A 23,181-nucleotide genomic window follows, 5' to 3' on the forward strand; every position below is an offset into this window, starting at 1 on the left:
TGTGTGGCACATATATATAATGGAATATCACTCAGCCATTAAAAAGACGGAATAATGCCATTTGCAGCCGTATGGATGGACCTGGAGATTATCACACTCAGTGAAGTAAGACAGAGAAAGACAAATTGCATATGCAATGGCACATATGTGGAATCTTTTTAAAAAACACATACAAATGAACTTACTCACAAAACAGAAACAGAATCACATAGACTTAACAGTAGGAGCTTACGGTTCCAGGGAAGAGGGGAGGGGGCAGAAGTTAGATTGGGAGTTTGGGACTGACATGTACACACCACTCTATTTAAAACAGACAACCAACAAGGACCTACTGGATAGCACAGGGAATGCTGCTCAATACTCGGTAATAACCTAAATGGGAAAAGAATTTGAAAAAGAATAGACACATGTACAGACATAACTGAAGCACTTTTCTGCACACCTGACTAACAACACTGTTACCCAACTATACTCCAACATAAAATAAAGATTTTTTTTAAATTGAAGAACAAAATGGGAAACTGGAAGAAATTTTCTATTATGCAGCTAAAGGAAAGAAAGATAGAAATTATGGAAGAAAAATTAAGAAACATGATGTTTTGAATGAAAACATACACCTAGTAGTGTTAGAAACACTAGTAGTGTTAGAAAACAAACGAAGAGAATCAGAGAAGAGAATCAGCTGCCTGAAAATTTTCAAGAAGAGACCTGTATTCTCGAATTAAACAAGCAGAGCAAACTCTGTACAATGAAAATAAAAGTACTAAATCCAACCTAGCCACACTGGAGTGCCTATCAGTATAGGACATGAAAAAACAGGGAAATATTAAAGAATACCAGAGAGAAGGAAAACCATTAGATGGACAGCAGACTTCTCACCAGCCACAGAACATGCCAGAAGACAATAAAATAATACCTTCGAGGTGGTAAAGGAGTACAATGACCTCTTGGAAGAAACACAAAGGGTTAAGGAAAAAAATAAAAACGATGAAAGACAAAATGTGTTATCTCATTTGCCAAGATTTTTACATATGTACTTCTACTTTTTGTGTGTGGGGGTAAGAACATTTAACAACTCTTCACAACTTTCAAATATACAATTATATATTTAAAATACAGTATTGTTGACTATCGCCACCGCACTGTATATTAAAGTTCCAGAATGTATTCATCTTATAACTGGAAGTCTGCACCCTTTGGCCAACTTCTCCCCCTTTCCCCCACCCCCAACTCCCCAGCCTCTGGCAACCACCACTCTATAGTCTGTTTCTATGAGCTGCTTCTATACTTCTAACAAAAGAAAAAGGTTCAGAACCGGAAATACCAGGCTGGATTAATCCATCAAATCCTGTATCAGTGAATATGATGCGACTTTTCCCAAGGACACTATTCCTATTACCCAGAATAGAATAGGAATACAGTATTCCTAGTACCCAGAGCTGCTGATTAAATTCAGCAGCTCTGATTAAAGAATTAAACAGTTCTTTAATCTGATGATTAAACTATTTTTTGTTTTTCCTTCTTATGGCAGCCCTAGTACTACTTACTTCAGTTCTGGGATTTCTGGTTCATTCTAAGATGGGAGAAGATAAGTCTAGGATTTTGATCCTTTGGCAGAAACATCTGGAGCAGGAGGAGGGACACACCTTAGGAAAGCCCCATGAGAAACTGGTTCTCTTCTGAGATGTCCTGCAAAGGTGGTCAGATCGTTCCTCCTGATTCCTACCTCCCCAGAACCTTCCAGGGGCTACTACTACTGCTGCTTCCACCATCACAGGCGAAAAACCTAACAGAACGTCCCACTGAGGGAGAATACTGTGATTTTCTTTCCACGTGAGTGGAAGGAGAAGAACAGACAAGGATCCCAGACAGCATCTACAGAGCCAAGCACAGAACTCAAGATGAGACAGGGAGACAAGAGTACAGCCATTCTGGGACAGAACTGAGCGAAAGGCCTTGAGCAAGTGGGCTTCATAGGCCAGAAGAATAGCACCTAAAACAGCTTCTGAGACAACAACTAAAGACCCACGGGCGTAAAAGATGAGCTCCATCTCTGTTCCACTGATTGTCTGTACATGGCTTCCAAAAGACAAAAGTGGAACCATAAATCTACCACCTAGCAGAATTGCCAAACTCCCAGTTCCCCGAAAGATATAGATAAAAGCTTGACACACATTCCTAAGTTGTTTTTACAGGAAGCAGGCCCGCCCCACCCCCACCAGCTGAAAACTGCTGACTGCAGGCACACAGACCCCAAACAGCTTGTAAAACCAGAAGGGTGATGATCCTCAAAACTTCACCCTGATGCCAACCAATCTAAGAACTGACCACAAGCTCATCAGGCAAACCACAGCCCCCCTTCCCTCACACTGCCTTTAAAACCCCTTATCAGAAAGTCTTTGGGGAACTGACATTCTTTTCCACCTTCTCTCTTATGCACGAGCTATCCTTTCAATAAAAAGCCCTGCTTGTCTAAGACTATTACGGGAGTAACATTTGTTTCTATGGCACTGCTATCGAAGAATCTAGAGAGGGCCCGGTAATAGAATGAGACCAGCTGGGAGACAAAAGGGAGTGGTAGGGACTGTGGCAGCCAATAACATGTGAAACCAGCCTGGCTTTACCAGACCTCCTAGTTTTTGGAGAAAACCTAGAAATCCTGGCCATTCTTTGTTAAATCTTTTGTTTTTAACCGTTGGTAACTAATCCACAGCGCCATTAACACTTAGGATAGCAAACAAAGCCCATATAGAGGCTGGATCAAGGGCAGAAACAGCCTGCCTACATCCTCTTGGGAGATCTCCGAGGACACCCAGGCGACAGCAGAGTCCACTGCCTGGACACAGGAGATCTCTCTCAGCCTGCTCACTGATTCAGGGAGCAACTCCCTCAAGTGCTGCCCAGCTTAGGCAGGAGGGCTCTGCCTAGCTCAGACCTGCTGTTTCCTTTCAAATCCCCATTCTTTCACCGGATTTCCTGTCTCCCAAGCAGCCTGTCAGTGTGCCTGTACTCACTGTCAAAACTTCTACTGTCTGCAGTTGGTTCTGCCTTCTAGGGCTTGGAGAAGCAGCCCTGAATGAGAGTGTAATAACCTTGAATACTCAATGCTGAGGGCCCCGAGCCAGCCCTTCATCCTCTGCCAGCTTCCAATCTAGCATCTGACAGTTCGCCGATGGTCCCCAGAAAAAATCGAAGTACAGACACACCCTGCCTGTCCGGAGACAGGGCCCAGCCAGAGGGCAGAGAGGAAAAGCAACAGAAAAAATCACCATTCTGGATGAATTGAAAAAACTTTTAGTTAAGATGCTGTTGCTCCTGGTGAGTAACAGAACTCCAACAAAAAGACATGGCGCAGGGGACTTGGGGAGAGGACCAAAGTAGCAACAACACCACAGCCACCAGTGGCCAGGAGGAAGCTAAACCTCTCAAATGAGGACACCCAGTACCTCTTCGTGGTTAAGGCCCTCAGAATCTCATCTGTATCTAAAACTTGTTCTTATTGTTTTCTCCACCATTGTATTATTGCAATCCCCGGAGAACATTTAAGTTAGTTTCTAGAAGAGTGTACACAATACCAGCATAACTATCACCTCGCCCCCTCCCCCACCCAGCCCAAACCAGACCTGGCAACTGCTGAGACTGCCGACCGGGAGCCAAGAGGGCAGACAGGCTCAGGGGCTTAATTAAGAGCAGCCCTCTTCCCTTCAGGGAAAGTCAAGGAGACAAAGAATCAAAAATGACATCACAAGATGCCTGAATCCCTGAGTCACCCCTTGAAGAAGAGCTGCAACAGAAAGCAGCTCTCCTGAGATTCTAAACGAGCAAGAAATAAACTTTCATTGTGTTGAGCCACTGAGATCTGGGGATTGATTGCTTATTACTGCAGTATAGATAGCATGACCCTTAGGCAAGTGCCCTGAAGGCTGGGTGGTTTGGGAATGGGTATTATCACTGAAACTCAAGTAAAGCAACTGTGTGGCAGGAAAAAATAAGCATTAATGGAGACAGTCTCTGGAAGTAGTTCATCTTGATTCATATTCCAACTCTGGATAGATAGTGCTAGTCCCTCAGTCATGTCCGACTCTGTGCAACCCCATGGACTACAGCACACCAGGCTCCTCTGTCCATGGGATTCTCCAGCAAGAATACTGGAGTGGGTTGCCATTCCCTTCTCCAGGGGATCTTCCTGACCTCGGGATTGAACCCGGGTCTGCAGGAAGACTCTTTACTGGTTGAGTCACCAGGGAAGCCCCTTACTATTTGTATAATCTTGGGTAAGTTATTTATTCTTTTTAAGTCTCATTTTCCTTATCTTAAAACTACAGCTCACTTCTACTTTAGAAACCTCAAAAGAGTGCTAGGAAATTTAAACGAGACAATTCATATAAGGTATGAAGTGCAGTGGGTGCCTGACACTTAGTAAGAACTTAAATCTTACCTATTCCTCACCTAGTAACTGTTTTGGGGCCTCATAGGCCAAAGCCTAACCAAAGCTGAATATGGAGAAGAGATAAGAAAAAGTCGAAGGTTATCTATCACTCATTGTTGTCACACCACATAGTCTTGCCATCTGAACAAACCCACCTCACAAAGTTAGTGTTAGGGGAGTTGGAGGAAGAGATCCTCCACCTCCAATAAACAAATAAATGTACCAGGGCAGAAACCTATTCATCAACTCATTTATCTCCTCTACTGCGCACAGCTAAACTAGCTCCCAGCCTTCCTGTAGAACCCAGTGCTGCAGAACCGAACGTAGGAGCAGAGGCCACTCTGTTCTGGTCCATAGTATCCCCCTAGAAGCAATCCTCGAGGCATGATGACCTTACAAGCCACACATGAATCAATGGAGCCTGGGTCCCAAGTCACTGCTTAGAGGACAGGTGTCCACTGATCAGGAGACCCATTTGCCCTTAGGTGAGTTCAGAAAATAAACTTCCATCAAGCTTGAGTCACTACATAATTTTTCAGATTTGTTCATTGCGGTAGTTAGAAACTGCCGTTCTCTAATAATGTGTCAAATCTCTTCTAATTCAAGTACTTACGTCGGAAAAAAAAAAATCACACTTATAAAGGCCAGAGTTTTCATTTTGTTTTGTCAGGGTAAGTTATAGTTATTTATATAAACAACAGGAACAGACTTTGAATTCACTTATTCCAAACATCTGAGTTACTCTAAACAAGGGGAAAGTTTAAATTATTCTGCCTGCTCCTGATTATCGGGGTCCATCACCTCCTGAGAATACTCTCTAAAATCTACTAATGTAGAAAACAGTGCTGTGTCAGGCAGGCAGGAAAACAAATGAGCTACATCATCACTGTAGCGTTACACAGCCTTGTAACAACTTCTTTCTTCTCAACAAGAGGGAGAACGGAGCCAGAACATCCTTCAGCAAATTTAACACCTAAGCCAGTTTCCCTCCCCCACCCAGATATGACCTCCCTAGGCCTTTCTTTAGGTTCAGTCTTCCTGCTGAACCATTCCTCCATCCTTAAATACCCAAGAGAAGGGCGGTTGTCACTCACCCAATGCATGGATTGGTCTGGTACCTCGGCGCTGTGTAGGAGAAAGGAGAGATGTTCTTGTCTACAAAAGACCCAAACCCCAAGCGGAAGTTGCTGGTGAGCTTCCTCATCTCCTCGGCTAGCTTGGTGCCCAGGCTCCGGATGTTATCCAGGTCATCCTTCATGGACAGAGAGAGGTCCATCAGGTAGTACAAGTCCACAGGATAATCCTCCACCTGTCGAACCTGCAGCTGGAACGTAGTCTTGTCACCTGTGCCAACCGAGAGACCATGCATATGAGAGGTCATACAGTTTACTGGGGCAGAAGGGATGGGTTTTGCTTTCAAAGCCAGTCCACCCGTGACTTTTCTTTAGTGATCATGTGCCTCTTGGAAGACATCTTTTTCCTGGAAGCAGAGTGACTGATGGAATACGGGTGCTAAGGATGCAGCTCTAGGTTCTCCTTTCACACACATGGGGTCTTTGCAACCCCATGAACCACAGCCTACCAGGCTCCTCCATCCATGGGATTTTCCAGGCAAGAGTATTGGAATGAATTGCCATTTCCTTCTCCAGGGGATCTTTGCCACCCAGGCATCGAAACCCAGATCTCCCACATTGCAGGCAGACGCTTTACCATCTAAGCCACTAGGGAAGCCACTCCTTTCACACACAGGGCTCAGCAATTTTAAAGGAAACTCGTTAAGAATGAGTCTCCTTAGCAGTGTTCTGTTTTCACAGCAAAAACGACTTTAGGTAATTGGTGGATAGTGAGCCAGACAATTCCATGGACACAAACTGGGTAAAAGTAGTCCACCCACCACATACCAACTTCAGAGAAAAGACTGACCAAGATGGGAGTATGGCCAGGAGACTATAAAGGTGTGTGTGAAACAGAAAACAGGAAAGGAATTAACACAAGAAGGGTACAGATATAAAAACTGAGGTGGCAAGGGAGAGGAGAAGGCCAGGGGGAGTGGGAAAACAAAGATGGTTACTTAAAATATCCCCACAAGGGCAAAAATGTTTACGTTTATACTGTGTCACCTATTTCTATCTCTCTAGCCATTTATCAAACAATAGTAGTTAGTTCTAGGGCATATTTGACATTGCAGACACAAATCATTATCATAAATTATTTGTATAAATATGAGAATATTACAAATTTTAGCACCATCAAAAGGAAAAGAAAAAATAAAAGAAATACTATTAGATTTATCTACAGCTACAAGAGAGAAAACAGTTTTTGGTTCTATAAGAAGACAGTCAACAGACAAAGGAAAAAGAAATTGATTCAGAGGAAAAGAACAAAGAGAAAAAGGCAGTGTCTGGGAGGTGTGGCCTCTGCAAGCTTGCCCCACGGGCTATGCAGAAAGGCCCAAGTCAGCGCAGTAACTGGGGGATGCATGCCAGGACAATGATCCTTCATCATTTCATAACCTCTAAAAACACACTGTTCAGACATAATTTCAAGAAGTAAATCCTACCAGGTGATTCTATCTGCCATCACGATTATTAGCCTCCCAGAGACACCAAGAGATGTCTTTGAACTCTTTGTGTAGAACTGTCCACACACATTTGAAATGTGTATTTACTTTCTTGTGTTCAGAGGTGCAATGTCAAAGGTGACTTTGCTCCCACCTGAGGGTCCACGCCTCATCTGCCGGCAGAGACATTTCGGAGGAACCAATCTTTCACCTCCAGCTGACAACCAGTGGTTTTAAGCCTTCTTGAACTTGCAGGATAGGAGACCCAGTGGTCTGTGCTCCCTCCCCTCCTCCCATCCCAGACGAGGCATACTTCATCAGTTAGATCGTGAAGAATCTAAGAACCCAAAGATTTTAGTCCAAATTCCAGCTTTGCCCCTTAACTAGGGATGCCAACAAAATCTCCATTTCCTTAACTGTAAAATGGCAATAAAGCACCCAGCGTTAAGTCTATGAAGCACTCGTGTGGGAAGGTGAGTCTTGTAAGAAGCAGTGAAAGCCTGCCCAAATGCAGAATGATTACTATAATTACCGCTGTAGCCTGAGTGGCGGAGCCCAGCCTGCTTCCCCTGACTTGTCCTTGCATGTGCTGCTCAAGCCACCTGGAGATTGATGTACTTTGGGCTGCCTGTTGGTATGAGTCTATTTTTAAAAACCATTGGAGTCTGACTCAGAGGAATGTTCGAGATTTCTTCCAGAATGAATTCCAGACTGCTACAGTATCTGTCTCTGGTTCCCATGAGGCAGAGAGAACAGCTCTCAGCATAGGGCTCCTCCCATCCTTGGATGCCACACCACAGTCGAGGAGGGGTGGGAGCCTGCGAACATGTCCCCTCCATCCAAGCCTATGGACCTCTTTGCAGGGTCTTCTGTGTTTTTCTGACCTGTGCCCTTCCCCCAAGTTCCCAGGTACACCTTCTTTAATCCAGGATCTGCTTCCACCTTTGGGGGGACTATGAGCAGTTAACAGATGAGCACTTTAGGACCAGCAAACAGGGAACCAGCTTGGATTCAGAGAGGTTGGGAGGCACCCATGGGAGGGAAGTGGACACTAGCCTTGGAGAGCAAGAGCCGGGTTGGAATCCAGAACTTGTCACCAAGGATTCCAGACCTCAGACTCCTTTAAACTTGCTGCCCAGTTTCTAGATCAGTAAAATGGGGAAGATGTTCATTACTGTGGGTGTGGAGGAGACTCTCTCTCTATATATATATAAACACTGTACAAATGCTTCTATGCAAGGAAAACTTCAACCCCAGGTCCCCTGAAAGTCAATTATTAAAGCAATTTCCTGTGGGGCTAAAAAGAGAGACAGAACATTCTGCCAAAAACTTGAGTGTGAATGGCTAACAGCCTTGGGTATTATACTTAACTCTAAATTTTCCAGACATGAAGGCAAACAGAGAAACAAGATGTGATACACAGGTCTCTCTGTATGCAAGAGGTTCTCTATTTTGAAGTAAGAAATCTATTCCCAGTAAATTCTAAGAGAAGCTGATCACTAAAACACAAACACTCACACACACACACACACAGCTCCCCAAAGGGAGGCTGCAAATGCTAAAAAAAAAAAAAAAGAAGAAGAAGAAAATTTTCTCTCCAAGTTTTCCAAAAATGGAGGAGTGTATAAAAAAGGGTTAAATCATTAATGTTCAAAATAAGGGTTTACAGCTACCTTACCTATGGTGGATTTTAAATGCTACAAACTCCTCAGTACTCCTTGACAATAATGGAATTTCTGTCAATGTAATAGAGGAAGAACCTTTGTCACAAATTAAAAGGGATGTTGTCTATAAACTTAAATTACACACACTGGCCCATCTCAGGGAACCCTGAGGTACCATCCCAGGTACCATTGCTTATCTGCTTGAAAGAAACATCCCCACCAGGCTTAGCTGTGAATGGCTGCAGGAAGGAAGAAATGAAAACATCTCCTTTGAAGCCTGGTGAAAACCAAGACTTTACCTCCTCTCCTTTTAGTATAAAAGTGAAAGCAAAAGTCGCTCAGTGGTGTCCAACTCTTTCTGACACCATGGACTATACAGTCCATGGAATTATCTAGGCCAGAATGCTGGAGTGGATAGCCTTTCCCTTCTCCAGGGGCTCTTCCCAGCCCAGGCATCGAACCTAGGTCTCCCACATTGCAGGCAGACTGTTTACCAGCCGAGCCATTAGGGATGAAACCTGAATTCTAACTCAGGGAAGATGCTTCTCTGGGACACTAGTCCACCATCTCCTTGGTCTGCTGGCTTTTTGAATAAAGTCATTATTCCTTGTCCCAACAACTCATCTCGATTTACTGGCCTGTTACACAGCAAGAAATATAAACTTGGACTCAATTAACAGCAGATTTTGGAGGGACTGACACTTCTGGACCAGTTCTCAGCGTGGGTGCTAAGTGTGGGAGCTAAGCTACAGTGCCCCAACTCCCTAATGAGGGAGAGCCCATGGTTAGCTGACTGAAGGTGAAGCCACTGCTGCAGGCCAGGGGTACCTTCTGCCAGGAGAGGGTCTGGGGCACCTTCTCCATCTTTGAGTACACTTCTGGAACCAAGTATACTTGAAAGTGAAAGTGAAGTCGCTCAGTCATGTCCAACTCTGCGACCCCATGAAATGGAGCCCACCAGGCTCCTCTGTCCATGGGATTTTTCAGGCAAGAGTACTGGAGTGGGTAGCCATTTCCTTCTCCAAGGGATCTTCCCAACCCAGGGATCAAACTCTGGTCTCCCACATTACAAGCAGACACTTTACCGACTGAGCCACTAGACACACTCAATAATAAACACAGCCGCCCAGTTTGGCACCACCTGAGACTTTAAACCAGGCGCCACTTCCTGTGAGTCCAGCAGGCTGAGAGCTGGGCTCACTTCCACTGTGGGCGCTCAGTCTGTGCCTGTCTCTGGTGACACCAGCCCAGCCCACACGTCCTCCTCCTCCTCCCCCACATAAGACCCCTGTAGGTTCTCCCTGTGTGGCTGTCGCCCTCTTCTCTGGGGTCAGTCCACAAAATCCCCGCCTTGGGACCAGCAGCAGAATCAGAGAAATAGGATAAAACAAACCCCAAAGTAAAGCTGATCACTTCACACCTGTGAGAACATAGCTACTCCTGCAGCCCCTCTGGTTCTTCCAGTTTCTAGTTCACCCAGCCTCAGCTGTATTCTGCACAGAACTCATGCCACTGCTTGGTTCCTAAGTGTAGATTCTCCCTCCATAATCAAGTATCTAACAGCATTCCCTCTGAAATGTATTTTTAAAGCTTTCTTCTGTCTTCCCTCCAATAAAAAGTGAAAAGTTATTTTTCCTGGGAACATATACCAGATGACAAACATTCCCAGAAAATGAAAGCAGAGAATTCTAACAACAGCTTTTGGTTTTCCTAAGATTGATTTTTGTTCAAATATTTTAGACAAAGTAGCATCTAACAGATAAACACTCTCACTATCCCCACTGAAAGTAGTTTTTGATTCCTTAGAATTATACTTCTGTGCTAGAAACTGAAAGAAACATTAAAATCAGCTACATTATAAATGGACTACAGCTGAACAGGGAATTAGAGCCCCAGAAAACAACTTCTAAGACTATCACCCAGCTCTCTGCTCACTACTGAAGCAGAAGGCAATCAGGACTCAAAATTAAATCCAGACCCATAAAGAAGAATTGCCTCCCCGGCCCAGAACAAGGCTGGGTGCTGCACCAAACTCTACTCCCCCTCCTCAAAATTCTGACTCTTGACAGATGGAACAATCAGAAGATGTTATTGACCTTTACGGTACCTGACGCCAAGCAGTTAGGGTTCGGCATTTTTAGTTTCCTTGAAAATAATCTTAGTTTGGGCTGCTATAACAAGTACCATGGACCAAGTGGCTTATAAACAACATAAATTTATTTCTCACAGTTAACAACAGTATAAGACCAGGACTAGGCCAGTGTGGCTGGGTTCTGATGAGAGCCCTCTTCTGGGTTTCAGACTACTGACTTCCTGCCGAAGCAGGCAGAAAAACCCTCTGGGGTTTTGGGGGTTTGTTTTATTTTGTTTTTATACTACTAATCTCATTCATGAGCGTTCGACCCCATGACCCAATCACCTCTTAAAGGCCCCACTTCACTTCTTAATACTATCACATTAGATGGTTAGGATTTCAACATATGAATGTTGGAGAGATACAAACATTCAGCCCACAGCAAAGCACTATCCACCCATTATCAAGTGTTTTTAAGTGTGTGTATTGTCAGTCTGGGGAGCAGAAGCAATACCTAACTCAGGCAATGTGCCATCTCCAATCAGAATGTGAGAGAGGGCAGAAAGGCAGTATATGCGGGGATGGAAAGAAGCCCATCTCAAAAGCAACCCATCCTCTGCAGTTAACAGTACAATCCCGGGTCAGTTTCCTGGCTCTGATAACGCATTCAAGTTATGTAACAAGTCATCCTTGGGGAAAGCTGAGACAGGTACACAGGGACTCTCTATTATTTTTGCAACTTCTTGTGACTCTAAAATTACTTCAAAATGAAACGTTTAAAAAAATGCTTTAAAGCTGCCAATCAGAGGTCATTTTTTAAGAGGCTAATGGATTGAGGCAAATCAAGACTTAAGTAAACCCTTTCTAATTGCTCCACCCCTAGCTTTTCACCATTTCAGTATGCTTTATTCTAAAGTTTACGTTCTTTCTTAGGGATTTTATGTTCTTCATTAAGGTTTTCTTAAGATTGTTATCCTGACATACAGTTTCCAGGATTGGAAACAGAATGGAAAACATGATCTTGTGTTTATATAAAACCTTGCTTAAAGTTTGGCAGTCCCTCAAAAAGTTAAACACAGAATTACCACATGACCCAGCAATTCCACTCCTAGCTATACACTCAAGATTACTGAAAACATATGTCCACACAAAGATGTTTACATAAATGTTCACAGCAGCATTAGTCATAATTGTCTCAAAGTGAAAACAGCCCCAAATATTCATCAACTAAAATGTGGTATATCTATACATATACAGTGGAACATTATTTGGCCATAAAAAGGAATGAAGTCCTGATACATGCTACAGCATCAATGAATCTTGAAAATATTTTGCTTAAGTGAAAGAAGCCAGACATAAAAGACCACGTATTACGTGATTTAAATGAAATGAGAAGTAAGCAAAACCCCAGAGATTGAAAACAGATTAGTGGTTGTCAGGGACTGAATGCATGTGGTGGGGAGGGAGAGAATAAGGAGTATTAAGGGCTACAGGGTTTTCTTTTTGTGGTGATGAAAATGTCCTGGAATCATGTAGTGGTGATGCTGTACCACTTTGCAAATACACTACAAACCACTGAATCGTATACTTTAAAATGGTAAGTTAATACAGTATGTGAGTTATATCTCAATTAAAAACAAAATAAAATTTTAAAATTTCTGCTTAAAAAAGGGGAAAATTGTTTTCTTCCAGGCTTATTCTGGAATAATAACCTTGCCTGGGTGAAGTGCCTCACATATAGTGCCAAAGCTTGTCCTTGACTAGTCTGGCATAAAGCTAATAAAGTGCTACACATTTCACTCAACAAACACCTATCATGAGGTATGGGGGAGCTGGGCAAAGGAGACACAAAAGCATTTCTGAAAATACACAATGGAGAAACCAATCGCTGCATACCTGAATGCCTTCCCCAGAGTCAAACAGGCATTACCTTGAAATAAGTATGCACTTGGTAAACTGAAAATGCTGCTAACTACAACATGGTATTCTTCTCTTTCCCCAAACAAATAAAAAATACCTGGGGTTTGCCTGTACTTCTCTTTATTAATACTGAAATTTTCAAAATTTTAAGAGGCATCATTGGCATCACATGTTTCTATATTTGAGAAAGAAACGTGTTCATGAGGTTCTAGGTCTCTAGGAATTCAGATTTTCATCAGGTCTCCTCCTCATCTTCATCTCTATAGGCTGCAATGGGCTCTCCATTATTGCACCTTCTGTAGGACCAGAGCTGCACACAGTCCTCACATCATGATATTGTATAAACACGGAATCATGTATTTTTATTTTCAATATTGGAAACTGAATCACAATGCTTAGTGACAGATGTAACTATACCAAATAAGACTACTTTCTTTAATTGAGTGTATGTTGAGCATCGTGCATAAATAAGCATTGTGCATAAACTGAACGTTATGAGAACTTTGCACAAGGAGGCTCCCCTTATTCAAATCATTTCTTTGGGGTCTGTTTCAAAAGCTAATTGATAGGTCAAACCAAACAGTCTCTCTGCCTTAGAGCCACACCTTAATTCTGATTTTAAAAACTGGAATTGAAACTGCGACATCTCTGGCTTTGTGTGAACTCCAGCTTCTCCCTAAACTAAATATACCCTAAAGAATAAGGATTCAACCCCATGAAGAATATTTCTTGGAGAGAGCAGCACAGGCTCAGAGCAATTCTAGATGAGGAGTTCCTAAAATAAAAACGTCCCTCAATGATGATCTTCAAACTCTTTTAGAGGTGTTAATTTTGGTCTTTGTTTTCAAAAACTGACTGAAAACGGTACACAGTAATATATACATCATAAGCATATGAACAATACAAACACATGAACAAAGACAGAAAACCTAGCAAAAATGAAAAATAACATAGTATTAAAGAGGATGATTTTTCAAGGCTTTTCTTGAAGTCCCTGTTACAAAGTTATTAAGATAAAAAGGGAAATACACCACTTATGTTAGTCAATAACAATTCTTATCATATGTTGCATTCTGATAACTGACTAGTTCTACAAGGATGCCTACTTCCCCTTCTAGGTCAGAATCCTTGACCTTGAGTCTAAAATCAAAGATTAATGTGAGGAGAGGCGTTCATCTTTCCCCAGAGGATACCATCGAACATTTGTCCACTCAGCTTCCTCTCTTCTACCCACTCGCACAGTTCTGAAAGGGTTCCCTTCTCTCTCTCAGCTCGGAACCTCACTAAACATGAGGCCAAGTGTCCCTTCCAGTCAGATGACTTGTAAGAACAGTGTGTTGAGCTAATCCCAGCACTAAGCCCTGGGCTGTGCAGCAGTTCACACTGCTTTGTATCCAGCAGGGCCACTGACACCCTTCTTTTGTTTCTTACTTCCAAGACAAGTCAGTAGGTGAAATAAGACAGTTCTCAGGTGCACGGTGACTCAGAGTCCTTTCTAACAACAACTCGAAGAAGCATGACTGAGTGCTTATGATGAGCAGGGCCACGCTAGATTGTTTCTGAGATACGAGAATCTCTATCCAAACAGAGATGTGGCTGTCGCCAAAATCTGTATCTTTGGCCATGACTCTTTGAAAACAGTAATTTAAAGTTCTTAAAGTGTATTTAAACAGAAAGTCTCATTTAAGCCCCTGAATAGGGCTGTGAGGAATGAAGGTGACAAAGACCCTGAGATGCTAAGGAGTGGGGCAGCTTGCCCAGGGCCCCGAGCCAGAAACAGAGCTAGAACCAGAAGCCCGGACAGCATACCAGATCCCTCAGCTTCCCACAGCCCCAACCACCCCCAAAGTCTCAACAAACCATCTGGAAACGGTCATTGCCAGTGACTTCCTAGACAATGAGAAAGAAGAGGCTAAAAGTCAACAGGATTCGGGGGGGGGGGTGGGGGGAAGGCTGCCTTCTCTCAACAATGTGGTACTTTTTAATTTGGCCATGTTCACACCCTCCCTTGACATCACAAGGGACCTCATGTGAAGAATATGAGGCGGCAAAAGTGGTTAGCAAGAAACAACCATGAGCTGTGCAACCACAAAGACCCAACACTGAACTAGGTTCGCTGCTCTGCCTGCGAGCCCTTGAGCACACAGCTCCTTGGGTGTAAAATTATGTCTGCTACCTTTGGGTAGGTCAAGTAATTACCACAAAGTATGCGTGCAAAAACTGTTAGTCCCCTTATATCACAATCGACTCTAAGGCAGAGGTTCCAAGGTCGTAAACAAAAAAAATCTCTACTCTGCAAGTTTGTCACTTCAGAATGCCCCCAATTCAAATTTGCTGACTGGAAAAAATACTTTCTCCTGGAGGTAGCACATTCCCTTAGAAACTTGCATGGACTAAGGAGTAAACATACCAGCATCCTCCCATCCAAAATAGGAACATTATTACAACAATCAAAATGTGGAAACAAGCCAAGAGCCCATCCATGGGTGGATGGATAAACAACTGAGTCTACACAGCCAATGGAGGACTACTCAGTTTGAAAAGGAAGGAAATTGACACACGCTACCTCATGGATGAACCTGGAGGATGTTACACTAAGTGAACTACTCCAGTCACAAACAGACAAATGTATCTGAGTCCACCTGTATAAGGTATGTGGAGTAGTCAAACTCACAAACACAGAAAGTAGAATGGTGGCGACCAGGGACTGGGGGTCGGGGGGGGAGGAGGAGAGGGAATGAGGGGTTAGCGTTTAATGGGTTCAGAGTTTCAGTATGGGAAAAGAAAAAAGTTCTGGAAATGAACAGTGGTGATGGTTAGACAACACTTGTAGTACAATTAATGGCATTGACCTACACACTTAGAATTGGTTAAAAAGGCAAATTGTATGTTACATATATTTCACCACAATTTTTAAAATAGCAAAGATAGTCTTATTATCCCAAAGGCCTTGGTCCTCCCTTCCCGGGGTCTGGGCCATGCCTCCCATCGCCCTCCCCTGCCAGGCTTCTCTTGCCACCATCCTGAACTGGCCCACCCCAGGGCACTCACCGGGCCTCAGGGTCACTGTGACCTCCTGCGGTGTCAGCTGGATGACATCGGACCCCGCTGGGCTGGAGCCCTTGCTGCTGAGCGGCAGGCTCCGCAGAACCTGGGTGCTGCTGGCCGGGCTCTCGAACTCACCACCACAGCCATTCCTGATCAAGTTCGCCTTCAAGTCGCACCGGGAGGTGACCGACCGTGGGCTGCCGAAGTCCTGGAGGCACGGAAACAGGGGAAGAGGGCAGGGGGCGGTCAGGGTGGCTCCAGAGCATCTCAGGCTGTAGATTCATCATCACCCCTTGACCTTGGAACCTCTACATTCCATTTCCCAAAAGTGGACAAAATGGTCACCCCCACCCCAAATGCCTCACGGAATATTATGAGAATTAAATAATGAACTGAGGTGCTGGATATGGAAGCATTTTTAAGTTGTAAACACACACAGTAAAATGTTTGGCCGCACTGTTATTTTAATGGTTAAAATGCTTCTTTTAAAAAATGTGCCTGTCTACCTGATAAGAAGAAAACAACTGATATGGTCAGAAGCTGCATAACTAAAAATTTTGAAAGATACAAGTGGCCGAGTAGCCGTCACTCAGACAATACCCCAAAGCCAGTAGGTGCCCAGTAGGGCCTCTGCAAGAGTCAAGACCAGGAAGTCAAGGAGACTTTGAAGTATTTTTAAGTAAGTAAAACCAGATGTGTTGTCCTGAGCTTCTGTGATTTTGTTTGTTTATAACTGAATGTTTTAATTTTGTATATTGAACTCTTGACATAACAGGATATCTTGCCTGTCAACAACCTCAGGGATGCCACAATAAATATACATATAAATGGCTCCAAAAACACTTGAGGAACAAGCTGAGAAAAATGATTATTCTAGAAATTACAAGATTCCAAAGCTGGGTTCTGTGTAGTCAAGCTGGGCTCTGATAAAGCAATTCTGATGAAGTAGTTTTAAAAAAAAAAAAATCATAGCAATAGGGGAAAGGAGAGGTACCTTCCTAAGGGCCTTACAGGTATGGATCCGCTGTCCTAAGCTGTGTGAAGCAGAGGTTGAATTACTGAATAGCTGTCCAGAGCTGAAAGGGCTGAGGGGCTGCTCAGAGCTTAACTGGCTAAGGAATCTCTGAACTTCTTGCCAGCACACCGGGCCTTGCTGCCAGCTCCTCAAATCCTGAGAAACTGATTATCCTCCACCCAGTTCTGATTGTCAAAGTGCACATGTCTTGATCAGACCAGTGCACATCCCCACCACCAGGCTGGCGAGGAAAGCATTTTCGGTCTCCCCAGAGCGATGGGTACCTCAACATCCCTCCTCTTGCCCTGGTGCAGCCTGCATTCTGGAATAGACAACGTCACAGAATCAAACTGCTTCACCCTAAGTGGGAGACAGCTGCATGATTCCTCATCCACAGCCTCAGCCATTTACATCAGCAAGATCATCCTGTGATGCACGGGCACCTGCACCAGCAATGAACTTCATCCAAGCTGCCCAGTCAATCTGCTCAAAGGCTGCTTTTGCTAGACACTACCAGTCCCCGAGGGAGGACAGGTACAGAGTCACCTGCTGCTCCCCTGCTGGGTTCATCAGGAGACTTTCAGGTCCAGGACACGCTTCCCAGACCTGAAGAGCTGACAGGCAGCCACAGAGAGCCTATTACAGCCTTGTTTGTGTAGCTGGCTTTCCTGACTCTATTCGGGGCTTCTTTATTTTCCAGGTTGTTAGGAGCAAAGCCCTCTTCATTCCCCTCATTGGTAACAGCTTTAAAATTCTTCAAGGTTGTGGCAAACCTTCACTCCAATGCACAAGGCTTCATTGAAGTTTGCTGCACCAGCAGGAAAGACCATGAACTCCTGTCACCGAGTTGGCCAGCATGAGAACCACCACTGACCACATAAAAACTACCACTTGCAGGATGACTTTACAAGTGCCAACCATGTCAGCAATGTGACAGTACAGGGGGCCCCCTGCTCAGCAGCTCCAGCTTCATGGGCAGCAACGGAACAGCAACCACGACACTCATTCCAAACCCAGACTTAGCCTCAGGGCCATCCAAATCTATCATGTCTGTCAACCTTCTCCTGTTTCAGAGTTCGGTTTTCTTGCTACTTGGGGCAGTCCCAGTGGCTTCTCTCATGTGCTTGACATCCTTTGAAGATAGATTTATCTATATAATCAAGTCCTGTCATTATCCCAGACCTTTAGGGCCCCAATGACACCTGGTGAGGTATCTCTGGGCATGCAGGTCTGGAGAACCCTTTGAGGGTAAGGTAGCTTTCTTGAAGTCTATCAAGGATGCCCACAATAATTGCAGTTCTCTCCAGCATGGAGTCTGAAGACAGCCATGCCTGATTTCTAGCATAGACTCTTGCTGCCCAAGAAAGGGACAGACAGCACTGCAGACCCAGCTGCTGCTGCTGCTGCTAAGTCGCTTCAGTTGTGTCCGACTCTGTGCGACCCCAAAGACGGTAGCCCACCAGGCTCCCTCGTGCCTGGGATTCTCCAGGCAAGAACACTGGAGTGAGTTGCCATTTCCTTCTCCAATGCATGAAAGTGAAAAGTGAAAGTGAAGTCACTCAGTCGTGTCCAACCCTTAGCGACCCCATGGACTGCAGCCCACCAGGCTACTCCGTCCATGGGAGTTTCCAGGCAAGAGTACTGGAGTGGGGTGCCATTTCCTTCTCAGGCAGACCCAGCAGGGAGTGACAAACCAACCACAAGCTTCTGCTTTCTTCCCCTGAGATGCTCACTAGCTATTTTAATTTTGAATAAGGGCAGATGCACATTAAGAGAAGAAACCAAAATCACAAAGACCAGGGCATATGAAAGCTATGACATTTCCAGTTACATAAATGTTATAAAACAATGTCTCAATACCTCCATTCCTAAGCTTCAAATTCAATGAATGCAGATGCCCCAAATTATAAACTCTTGAAGGAAAGAACACTCATGGTTAAAAAATCCTTCTCACATGAGCGACATCCTGAAGTCTGATGTGCCAAGAGCTTCTGCCAGGTGTCAGAATACTGCAATTGCCGAGGAGAAGGGATCTCGGATGCATCACCTGGTCCAGCCCTTCACGTCTACAGATGACGAGTCAGAGGTCCACACACCTAAGTTCATGCCTATGTTCACCTGAGAAGCTTAAGTTTCTCCAGCCTCAGCTTTCTGAACACAAGCTCAGTGTTCCTTCCATCATCTGCCTCCCTTCTCGGTCAAGGTCACTGCTGAATTCCAGAGCAAGAAACTAACTCTGTGACCCCAGACTCCATCCCCCTGAATTTAGTATTTCCTTTGCCGCTCCAGGTGCCGAACTCTTCTGCCACCTATCAAACTTGGAGGATAACTATCCACTTGATGCAGAAAAATAGGCATGAGACTTCATCTCAACATGGAAAAATGGAAACTAGTTTCAGAATGGTCTCTCATGCTCAGCTGCTTGAGTTCATGTCCGACTCTTTGTGACCCCATGGACTGTATAGCCCACCAGGGTCTTCTGTCCATGGGATTCTCCAGGCAAGAATACCAGAGTGGGTGGCCACACCCTCCTCCAGGGGATCTTCCCGACCTAGGGATCAAATCAAGCGTCTCTTAAGTCTCCTGCACTGGCAGGCGGGTTCTTTACCGCTAGCGCCACAGCTCTGTAGTGGAAGAAGTTTCAGTTCACAAAGGAAGTATCTGTCCACACACCCTCCAGAAACACTGTCACTAACCCTCCAAAGGGCTCAGGGAAGGCAACTGTATGACAGGCGACCCACTAAGAGAAGCAACAGAACGCACACTGGAACTCGAAATATCTTTCATGGCTTTTAGTCACTAAACAGTAATAACATAAGAAAGAAAAACATAAGAAGCAGGCATGCCAAACCTAGATGATTTTTACTTTGTTCTAACACTGGTGCTCAGAATTGTTACAACAGTGCCCTCTGCACTGCCTCTGTCACATATCACACGGAGGATATAATGAGGTCTACTGCTCGCTGAAATAGTACTTAACTCTTATACATTTTGTTAATCAAAATCCCCTCCTGCAGCCAAGACCAGTGCTCAGCAGGCTCTCAGCGGTTGGGCACGGCAGCCCAGGCACTCAGCTTGTCCGCCTGCACACTCCGGTCATCACATCCTCTGCGCGCCTCACTGGCCTGCTGCGGAAAGCCAAAACTCAAAAAAGATGTGGGTGGTATTTAGGGGGAAAGCATGGGTTTTTGTTTTTTTCTGAAACAGCAGGATGGAAGAGCTGAGAAACGGCAGGCCTGGGGAAAGAGGAACCCAAGCAGGAAGGGGGCGGAGGGGGGTGGGGGTGAGCCGGGAGCACAGATGCCCTGATCCTGAGAAGAGGGGGAAGCAAATGCAAACTGGTGAAGAACCGGGAGAGGGACTGGCAGAGACTTGGGCAGGGGCAGGAAGCTGGGCCCCTCTGTGGCTGCAGCCCTGGCCCCACTGGAGCCCTCATGGATCCGGGGGTAGGGCAGGGGAGGCCGAAGGTAAGTGATGACAAACTAAAATCTGTGCACCATCAGCACCCCACCACGTGGCCCGGCTGCTGGGAGACGGGGAAGTCCCTGTCAGGTCTGCTGGGCTCACTTAACGCACTGGATGGCTGTTCATGGAGCACGTACAATGGATTGAGATGCTTCCCTTTCACGACCACAAAGAGATGTTCTCCCACAGATCTGTGTTTTATTGTGAGCTCGAGCGGACACTCATGTTTTTCACTCCTTCCCAGCTCAAAGGAGAATATAGGTCACGTCCCCTCCCCTCTACTTTCCCCAGCGCGGTAATCTCCCAGAAGATCCAGTCAGCTGATCTTATTTCCCAGCCTCTAATCTGTCTCCTTCCTCACATTCCCGCCTTCATTCCTTCTCTCCACGTCCACCTCCAAGGCAAAGCCTGGTCCCCCAGCCCAGGTGCCCCAGCCTTCTCCCACGTCTGCCCCTACAGCCACCATCGACATGCCCCAGGCCTCCCTGCGCTTGTGCCGGCGGGATTCCTTCCAGTGTCCACAGGGCGGCCTTGGCAGCCTGGGTCCTTCTCCCTCTGTGTCATGGCAGTCGAAACTACTCACAGCCACATCTCCTGAGGGTGTCTCACCTTCACACCCCAACAGCTTCCCCACTCCCCACAGCGCTCAGCACTATGGCCGAGCCTGCCTGTCTCCTCTTCCGGCCCCGGGAACCTGCTTTCTGTCATGGGAGAGAAGCGCTGCCTCAGCCCCGCCCGCCTCTCCCCAAACACCATCCTCTGTCCAGTATGTTGGCCTCCCTGCTTCCGGCACAGGCTGCTGATCCACAAAGCCCCTTCCCCCTTTTTCCCGGGCACACAGCTACATGAAGTCTCCCAGCTCCCTGTGCACTGAGGCTGAGTGCCGTGACTGGCTTTAGATGAGAAAATGTCAGTTGAAACCACGTGGGCTGCCCCGAGGCCTTGCCATAAAAGCACCCGCGCACATTCTTACCCGCACACGCCCCTTCACAGCCAGCTGGGTTGGGAAACTTACTCTCTTAGAGCAGAGGCAAATGTCTACTTCAGAAACATGAAGGACAAAATAGAAAAAGAGATAATAAGCCGCCGGAGTCTGAGGTATGTCTTATGCCGTGCAGCACAAACAGCACTGGGAGCGTTCAAGCTGGCGGAGAACAGCCCCGGGCTCTGACGAAGGGCCAGGGCAGGACCGATAAGGACCGGCAGTCTCCCTGCCCCAAGCCACATCCTCAACTAGGGGAGGGGAGAGTCTAGCGACTCTGACCTTAGAGCCAGAGGGTAAGGTCTGTAGCTACCAGGGAAAATGAAGCCACAGTTGGAAGATGAAGACAGGAGAGCCAGGTTAACAGGGCCAACCAAGCAGCAGAAGCAGACAGAAGCAGCATGAGGTGGGGTGGGGGGAGGGTGGTAAGGGCACTGGCTGACTCAAACTCCACACCTGTGGGAGAAGAGAGAGTGCGAGGGGGACCTGGGAGATAGAATTAGGTTACAAGTTTGTTAAATGCAGAGTAAGGCGTCCCCACCCCCACCCCAGGTAAACAAGAAAGCCATTGTAGGATCTGAAGCAGAGGAGCTCAGTGGAATGTGTTTGGGGGTTAATCTGTGGTGGTATGCAGCCCGGAATCCACAAGAACACACTGGTTAGGGACCCTACTGGCTACCAGCCTCTCCACATCATGTGCTCACTGCAGATACCTCACCTCTTTGATGACGTCCCAGGATTCATGATTAAGGCACTCAGCCACACTTACCCTGTTGTGTTAAGGGGCAGTCTAGAATGCCCCAAACTTAGCTTTGAGACTACTCAGGCTCTGGAGAAAGTTAACCCCCAGAGGGGATGGGAAGCTGCATTCCCACGCAGGTATCACAGGAGGTTCTTTAGCCAAGATTGAGGCTATAAGCACAGACAGAGCTCAGTAAGCTACAGAGGGGACCCAGGTGTGGACCAGGACAATCATTTACTCCTGGAGATATCAGTTGGGATTTCCTTGGTGGTCCAGTGGTTGACTCTACGCTTCCAATGCAGAGGAAATAGACATGAACAGGCTGGGGAACTAAGATATATTGTGCCTCTTGGCCAAAAACAACACACAAAAAGGTGTCATCAGATACTACCAGTATCAGGACATCAGACTTGGGGGAAAAGGAAGAGACCTAAAGTTGACAATCCAGAGCAACTTCCAGAAACCAAGGCTCACATTCCTCTAGAAAGTATCCATAAGGTACAGGAGGCTCAGTTAATTAGCAGTTCCATCCACAAGACCTCTCCTGAATTGATCTCGTTTCGTACTTCTAAAGTACTGGAGGGTGGGAATGGTCATCTTCGTTTTACATACCAAGAAACAGTAAATCATGGTGAAACTGAGATTTCAACTTTGGTTTTCTAAACAAGGTGTCTTTTTACCTGGCCTCTTTTATCAAATATGAATTCCTGCCAGATTCTTGGCCAATTTTGAAGATGAGGAAGACACAGATTCTCAAGGAAATAATGATTGGAAACAGGCATGAAAACAAATCCACAGAGTAAGAGGTGACAAGTGTTATTGCCAGAGGACTAACTACAGGGAGACAGAAAGGTGGTGGGTCAGGGCCTATATGTGCAGACATGTAACAAACAGCCACCCAATGAAATCCTTCCATCAATCTTACTGAGCAGCTATTAATACTATGAGCCAGGCACCACTCTGGGTGTGGGAGGTTCAACAGTGAAGAAAACAGATAAAACCCCTGCCCTAACATTCTGGTGGGGGGGAGCTTACATTCGTATTGCAGATAGATGGATAGATGAACGGAAACATGGTTGGGTGGACAGACAGATGTGTCTGGGGGAAAACCATCAAAGTCTTCATGGAGTAGATGAGTTTTGAACTAATCTCTTGGAAACTGAAGACGAGGTGTTGGTCAGGGGAAGGAGGGGAAATCTGGGAAACCCTTCAAGAGAAGCAGCACAGAGAAAACCATGAGGGTGTTCATCAGGCAGGGCTCTCTGGGGACCCTGGGTCATCC

The 23,181-nt window shown here is 45.6% G+C and overlaps 1 protein-coding gene across 1 annotated transcript in view; it reads right to left on the minus strand.

The window, feature by feature from the left end:
• ITGB5 (integrin subunit beta 5) overlaps positions 1–23,181 on the minus strand; it is a 110,212-nt gene that overhangs the window by 75,787 nt on the left and 11,244 nt on the right. Inside the window, exons 3-4 of the mRNA XM_065942150.1 lie at positions 15,699–15,903; positions 5,524–5,773 (exon numbers count right to left, since the gene is read on the minus strand). Coding sequence (XP_065798222.1) covers positions 5,524–5,773; positions 15,699–15,903 — 455 coding nt within the window. The remainder of the gene's footprint in view (positions 1–5,523; positions 5,774–15,698; positions 15,904–23,181) is intronic.

The sequence above is a fragment of the Muntiacus reevesi genome, chromosome 8 (assembly GCF_963930625.1).
Source record: "Muntiacus reevesi chromosome 8, mMunRee1.1, whole genome shotgun sequence".
Classification (NCBI taxonomy): Eukaryota; Metazoa; Chordata; class Mammalia; order Artiodactyla; family Cervidae; genus Muntiacus; species Muntiacus reevesi.